General features: G+C 42.3%; 1 protein-coding gene across 1 annotated transcript; it reads right to left on the reverse strand.

Moving 5' to 3' along the window:
* Window positions 1-6,093: 6,093 nt before the first annotated feature.
* Window positions 6,094-7,841, reverse strand: LOC119310641 (pirin-like protein). Its single transcript, XM_037586316.1, has 6 exons — window positions 7,829-7,841; window positions 7,600-7,744; window positions 7,397-7,514; window positions 7,216-7,278; window positions 7,006-7,109; window positions 6,094-6,892 (listed from the first exon to the last, which is right to left on the reverse strand). The coding sequence occupies exons 1-6, from the start codon at window positions 7,839-7,841 to the stop codon at window positions 6,409-6,411; spliced, it is 927 nt and encodes a 308-aa protein (XP_037442213.1). The 3' UTR covers window positions 6,094-6,408.
* Between the last annotated feature and the right edge of the window lie 398 nt (window positions 7,842-8,239).

Below are 8,239 nucleotides of genomic sequence, written 5' to 3' on the forward strand. Positions count from 1 at the left end.
GATGACATCAGCAGAAATCTCTTTGGTTTTTGACTTAAAAGTGTTTTATCTCCTAATTAAAAAAGCGAATTAAAAATCAATTTTCACCATTAAATCGTCTCAACGAGATCTTCAAAACTAGACCCACGTTGATATGTTTTGACAAAAGAAATTGTGCCCAAAAGTTGCCATGGTGTTTACACTGTAGTTGCCATGGTGCTAAACTAAAGTTGCCATGTGGCAATTTTAGTTTGTAGATCATGGCAATTTTAGGTTTTGATGATGGCAAATCCAGTACTTTGACCATGAAAATATTTTTTTGCATGAACCATGGCAATTTTAAGTGTATGTATCATGGCAATTTTAGTTTATGGTGCATGGCAAGTCTAGTTCTTAATTCTTCATTTTATAATATGTCAAAATTTACTTTTTAATATAGAAGAAAATAGCTGAAACATAACATGGCAACTTTAGTGTAAACATCATGGCAATTCATGTGCAATAGACATGGCAACTTTTAACCAAAAAAAATTTCGTCAAAATATATTGATATGAGATCTAGTTTTTAAGATCTCGTCGCGAGGGATTTAGTGGTGAAAACGAATCTTCAATCGAATTTTCATTTAAGAGATAAAACATTTTAAAAACTGAAAATCCAAAAATATTTCCACATGCATGCATGCGGTGACATGGCGTAGTCTGTATGTTATAGGGCATGTGGACGGGTTTGACTCCCACCACACGTGTGGGCGTTAGCGTTGTCCTAAAAAATAGGTCGCAACTCCCCAAGCATGAAAAGAAAAAACCAACATATGAAACAACATAGACAAACGACGAAAAACACATATGCCACACATATTCAATCCATACAACATCAAAGTCTGGAATCCCCATCAAAGGCGTTAATATGTTCATCGCATTGTGCAACAAGTTTGGGGCAGGCACACCACTATGTGCATTAACAGCGTCATGAGGCCTTATTTTGCAAATGATATGGGCCTCCGGCAAGGTGATCCATCTCCCCCTTATGTTTAACTATAAGTTGGATGCTGAGATGGCCGACGTCACTATCATTTTGATTAAGAATTATCTTCATATTGCTAACCTCGGGGGTAAAGTTGTATTAATTAGTGCTTGCCCTCCGAGCTTTTGCACATGTTCACTATGGGCTTTTATCTCTCCTAGAGGGCAATCATGTGGGGTTTGACAAGCACTTCCAATAGGAATTCTGATGATAAGAGAAAGAAGTATAGGTTGCTTAAGTAGAAGCACATGTGCAAGCCCAAAAATCCTTGGGAACTGGTCATCATCAACACTTCCATCAGGAATAAAATACCTCAATGCTAACTCTAGAGGGGGCTCATGATTTTTGCAAAGCAATTGTTAAGGTTAGAGATGAATTTAGATCCCACGTCATGCAATGGTGTTGCCACTCGGTTCCAACTAGACTGGTGGCATCAGGATGCCCCCCTTAATATGCTCTACCCTGGCCTTATGCGAATCCAGAGATTACCATTTATGGGCTTTGTCAAAATAACTGGGACCTTGCTTTCCGCTGCTCGCTTTCACCAAAATAATTAGTTAAGTGGTAATCCTTACTACCCTTTTCCCTTCTTCCTCAGTCTAAAATGACCGCCTACTTTGGCCCCGCTCATCCTCTCATAAATTCTGCATTAAAGCTCTATATCCCAGACTTGTCCAGAGCAGGCATACTCGTAAAATTTTAGGGGTTTGGTTGGCTCATATAACACCTAAGATAAAAAAAATGTGCAAGCCGTCTCGAGTGATCATATTTTGAAATGTAATGGTATGCTAGGTGTGGCATGTTCTCCTTGGGGAGAGAATGAAGACATGGTTATTCTTCTTAGATGTGTCTAGGCAACATTCTTTTGGAGTAGTGTTCGGTCGTGGCTGAATGTCCGATGGAACCCCATATAATTTTGCTCAACTCTTTCCTCTTCTTGCTATTGTCTCTTGAATAATTTATCTTGTCTTATGAATGGTATTTTCCACACAATCTGGGTCGCTTTGGACCACCCATAACAAAGTTAACATTGAACATGTTGCCCTAACCATCCATTTGATTGCCTGTTTAAAATGGTGGCCTTTTTATAGTAGTCGAAACTGCTTGTTAAAGCTAAGGACGCTGATGGAATTATCCTGGTGATCGCCATGATTCACTCTACCGCCAATAGCCTCCTTCCTTCTAATCCATCTTACCTATTGTTTCTCGGTCTTGGAGGCTGCCATACAGACCATATCTACATTTAGCTTTTTGTCAGTGTTATTGCAAGTCTCTCATTTTGACTTTGGCATTTTGTTGTCTGATGCCTTAATGTGTTTTCTGGCTGACTTTGCCATGTGCGGCTTTATTTTATAAAGTCTGAGCTATAAGCTTTTTCTCTAAAAGAAAGAATAAATGCAACATGTCTCATCTTTAGACAACAAACACCTCACATCCTCGCAACATGTTCAAACACTCAAGGCAACATAAAAACTTCACTATTTGAGAAAAGCAATCTTTATCGATTCAGGCTCGATGACAACTAATCTGACTTGCAAAAGTTCCATGAGGAGTTGATTCAAATGACCTGAACCAATTCTCCATAGTCCCATCATCTCCCTAGAGCTCGATGGTGCTACAAACTCAAGCTCCAATCGCATGTCGTGGTTTCTTTCTTCATGTCACATTACTTTCTCGCCGTGCAGGCCATGCATACCTTGCGCATCCTAACACGATGTGTCATCCTTCTACCCACTCCTCATTAGTTATCTCTACAGCTACCACCGCTCACCGGAGTCATGAGCCCTTGGTATACACCCCTTCCCATTTAAACTTGGAGGGTAGGAGAAGAGAAATATTGTGGTAGCACCCCAACATGTGTGCATGTTCTTCGAGGAGAGAAAAATAGATAACGTGGGAGAGAGTAGTAGTCTGGCCGATTGGGAGAGAAAAATGGGAGACCTAGCCTCTCCCGAGAGATGCATCGCTCTCTAGTCTGTTTGAGCAAGACTTGGAGGAGACCAACTCGGCCGTGGATGTATGGACGGCATGTGTGGCATCTAACATTTAGAGCAACTCTAGTAGATTCCTAATAAGACAACCTTTAAACCTAGTTACATCTTTTTTTGAAATAAACTTTACACTTTATTAATTAGATATAAAAGTTAGATCATCAATAATAAGAAAAGATACAATATCACCCATAGGCTCCTCACACCAATCCCTAGTCTCGGAAAATTTCGCTAGCCTTGCAAGTTCATGAGCAACCTTATTTGCTTCCCTGCTACAATGTTCAAACCTAGTAACAGAAAAATCACATGCCATAAAATAGCAATCGTCAAACACTGCCGCTGCCGCTGCCGCCGATTGTCCTCCATTTTTCACTGTGTCAATCACTTCCATATTATCAGAGTTGACAAATAGGGCGATTGCAACCCGCCTTCTGTGCAAGAATTAAGCCAAACCTTAGAGCTAGTGCTTCTGTTGTTAATACATTGGCACACAATTCAACCCTCCAATTTTCGCCAACAATGAACCTTCCTTTGTCATATCTGAGGTCAGCCCCTGCCGTGCCCCTAAGCAGATCATGATCAAAGGAAGCATCAACATTTAGTTTCACAAAACACATAGGAGGTGTACTCCATCCCCTTGTTTTACTGGTTGCCTTAGGGGAGTGTGCATTAACATAGTTTGCCGTTATAGCACGAGCCCCCATCGAAGTTTGATGTGCATCTTGAGACTTTCCTTCATGAACCAGTTTACGTCTATCCCACCATAGATACCAAGTCTCGCGTTGTCCTTTACATTTAGAGCAGCTCCAGTAGATTCCTAAAAAGAGGCATGGTCAACAAAGTGAGTTTCCCTAAAAACTTCAACATTTATAATTGTCTCTCTTCTATTCCTCATGTGTGCGCGCACGCGCATATACACTTTAATTGATGTTAAGTTTAGCATAAATATGGACCAAACGTTTCATTCAACTTTACACACTTCAATACATTTCAAGTATACAATTTCACATTTAAACATAGCATAGGTTTCATATGCATGAATGATCGTCATCCAAAACCGAAGTTCTACCAACAGAAATCATGGGTTATCTATCAAATGTTGTTGGCTTCACTTGGTCCTCCCTGACTGTGCATGCATCTCCCCCTCTTTCGAAGTGTGCACCACACCCTCCTCCGAAGTTTGTGCCAACCGTCAACATGGTGTTATTTGAAATCTTCAGTTTGATGGATGTGTTAAAAAAATGTGATTGTTTGGTTTCTCTGGTTTGCTATGCGTTTTTTAATGTTTTTTTGTATCTTTTAATCTACAAAATCAACATACAATGTTCCTTGAGGTCGTGTGTGTTTCCTCTAGTCCCCTATCCCCAAGCTCTAGTGTCTTTTTTTCTTCTGTTTTAGCTTTTTTTTGTCTTTGATTTTTCCTTGTCTTTTTTACCAGGCTTTGTGGTTTTTGGTCTAGTTTTCCTTATAAATCGGGTCACTATGTTCTTTTATCTATCTTAATAAAATCGACAGACCTCAACCCTTGCACTGTTTAAAAATCTACAGAATCGGCATGTCCAATAAATCCATTTTTCTAAAACTTTATAAATGAGCTACAACGTTAGCGAAGATACCATCTTTTTTGTCTTGTAATTAAATTGGTCTAATTTCCGTTCAAGTCAGACAACACAATATGTGCATAAGATGCCTAGATGATCCTATACAATCCTATAGATGTTTTTATCTTGAAAAAACCTCATTAGGATGGCCAAGAGCTAAGCTCAACTTTGACTATGAAATATGCCAGCCTTTTAGGACAGGTAATTCCGAAAATACATATATTTTCTAAACCATCATGATAAAAATTCTGTAACATCCACAAACAGCCCAGCCTCAAAGATAGCTAGGACTTTGTATATATAGCTCATCAAAACCACTGCAACAGACAGTCAGACATGCTACCCAATAATCTGTCCGCACGCACCACACTAAGTTTAATAGCACCCTGAATTCCCATCAAACAATGATACATGGTAATAGCACTCTGAAATTCCATCAAACAATGATACACGACAATAGCACTCTGAATTGCTATCAAACATCTATAATAGCTCTGTACATTGTTTCACAAGATTAATGTAATCTGGCAGAAATCCAGATATAATAAAATCTATTGGCAAGAATTAAATTTCAGCTGACAAAAATAATTTAATTTCAACATTATTATAAAAGATCCATACATTGTCCCCAAGCTCTAGTTTTTTTTCCTGTTTTTTGCTTTTTTTGTCTTTCTTTTTTCTTGGTCTTTTTTATCAGGCTTTGTGGTTTTTGGTCTAGTTTTCCTTATAAATCGGGTCACTATGTTTTTTTATCTATCTTATAAAATCGACAGACCTCAACCCTTGCACTGTTTAAAAAAAATCTACAGAATCGGCGCGTGTCCAACCATTTTTCTAAAACTTCATATATGAGCTACGACTTTAGCAATGATACCGTCTTTTTTGTCTTGTAATTAAATTGGTATAATTTCAGTTCAATTCAGACAACACAATATCTGCATAAGATGCCTAGATATTTCATCCTGTACAATCCTATAGATGTTTTTATCTTGAGAAAACCTCATTAAGATGGCCAGGAGCTAAGTTCAACTTTGACTATGAAATATGTCAGCCTTTTAGGACAGGAAATTCGGAAAATACATATCTTCTAAACCATCATGATAAAAACAATTAAATTTCAGCTGGCAAAAACAATTCAATTTCAGCATTTTTGTAACAGATCCATACATTGTACACAGGTCCTTCAAAACCATCTGCACCAACACAATTTTATCACTACACGATAGCCTATACAATGGAATAGAACAACATCATGTCCTTGTGCCGCCCACATCTTCCTACAGCATCAGGCTCACAACCAGCCTCCAGCATCAGAGCTCGACAATCTCCTCTTGAGGGTCCCATTCTGCTCGGCCTGCTTCATCCTCATGATCCTCACTGCACGATGAGAGAATAACGCCGTCAAGTAGCAATGGACCGATAAGATCAAACAAAGGTTTGATGGCTCATATTCATTTTCACCTGTTCAAATCTGAAAGGCAGGAACATGGAACACCACTTGAAATCTGAAGCTTGTTTGTCCCCTACTTGAAATCCATTAATTATTTCCCCTAGTTCTGCTTGCCCAAATCTATGATTAAACAGTTTGCTCTTTTATGATAAAACAATCATTACTAAGTTCCCCTTCATTACACACTTTTATTGTACACTCTTTTCTATAAACAAGTAAAAAGAGAATCAAAGAAAAACAAGACAGCTATTCTACACAAAGGCATCAATATAATGGTACAGTTCAATTTCCCTTTCCTTCCCAATGTTTTGCACAACAATGCACCAGATGTTGATCATCATCACGGCGAGACACCGACGAGAATCAGGCGGAGCTCCACTGGCTGGCCTTCTCGAAGCCGTTGCGGCCGTAGTAGTAATCCTCCATGGCCTGCTGGATCTGCGCACGCGAGTTCATGACGAAGGGCCCCTGCTGCACCACCGGCTCGTTCAACGGCTGCCCTGCTGCCAGCACGAACCGTAGCGGTGCGCCGGACCGGTTCCACACGCTGAGGCCATCCCCCGCGCCGAGTACGAGGCAGTGGTGCGCGCTCGCTGGTGCCGTGCCCTCCTTGCCGAACACGCCCTCCCCCTCGATGATGTACACGAAGGCATTCCAGCCCTCGGGGATCGGCTGGTGAAGCTGCGACCCTGGTTGCATTGTGAAGTCCATGTACATGGTTGGCGTCCGTGTGTAGACCGGCGACCGCACCCCAAAGGCTTGCCCCGCAATGATCCGCACCGCCACGCCATCCTTCTCGGCCTGGCTAATGTCCTTGCTCTCGAGCTCCTGGTACCTTGGCTCAATCCTGGCATCGATGAATGGGCATTTAGAGAAGCAGAATTGGTGTGTGAGTGGTTGATCATTGTCATGTAAAGAAGTTGAGTTCATATGCAAAAAAACCATTGACATGATACATACATCTTGTCTTTGGAGGCGAGGTTGATCCAGAGCTGCAGTCCCTTCTGCACTCCGTCCGCCGCCGGCATCTCCGAGTGCACGATGCCGCGCCCCGCCGTCATCCACTGATGAGGAACAGAGCATTCAGATGCAATGTTAGTTCTCAATGTTGATCCAGAGCTGCATGAATGATGATGGTTTGTCTGAACAAATTGGATGAGTAGGTCGCACCTGCACATCTCCGGTCCTGATGGTGCCCTTGCGCCCCGAGAAGTCCTGGTGGGTGAAGGCCCCCTGCATCGTCACAAAACCCAAAAGACAAGAAAGCATTTCAGCAAACACCTTGCGGGCCGTATCAACATGGTGGAACAGAGCACGAGATGGAAGAAGCAGAGCATGCTGGGATGCGTACATCGAGCATGTAGGTGACGGTCTCGAAGCCACGGTGAGGGTGGTCGGGGAAGCCGGCGGGCTTGGAGACGGAGAACTCGTCGAGCAGGAGGAACGGGTCCAGGTTCCGGAGCTCGTGCCTGCAGCATCAAGAAGAGACAGACTGATGTCAATGACAGCTTCCCATAATGAGAAATTCAGAATTCATCGCGATTGGTGTCGTACCGGCCGATGCTCCGGCGGACGGTGGCGCCGTCCCCCTCGGACTGGGACAATGACAGCACCTTCTTCACCACCTTCTCCTCCTCCGGCTGGGCGTTGAAATAACAGGTGGAGCGTGCGGTCAGCGCAGCGCGGCTGCTTCCTTTTTCTATTCCATTGCGGCTGCGGCTTGCGGTGGGTCTTGTGCCCGACGACGTGCTGGCGTGAGGCCGTCGTCACCCCCGCCGCCGACCCACACTAATCATGATGGCTATGCAGCAAATCCACCCACACAAAAAATAGGGTAAACATCGGTCGCACCACACGCAGCCTTTTTTCTGAAAACTATATAAAGAAAAAAAAACAAGAGTAATCTCCACTACTATTAAACAATCGAACAAGAACTTTCATACGTACACCCCACAAAATGTACACAGACACATCACCACCACAAGATAAAGCCCACACGACCCAATCTAACAGCCATCATTAATTTATTTGAGATCTGGTGTGCGCTTAGCAGTTTACATGGACTGACCTTACTCCACCAGACGAAAATATGAAACTCTCCATCCCACCTCCGCAGCCCCTCAAATCTCCACTACTATTAAACAATCGAACAAGAACTTTCATACGTACACCCCACAAAATGTACACAGACACA

Source organism: Triticum dicoccoides, chromosome 5B, assembly GCF_002162155.2.
Source record: "Triticum dicoccoides isolate Atlit2015 ecotype Zavitan chromosome 5B, WEW_v2.0, whole genome shotgun sequence".
Taxonomy (NCBI): domain Eukaryota; kingdom Viridiplantae; phylum Streptophyta; class Magnoliopsida; order Poales; family Poaceae; genus Triticum; species Triticum dicoccoides.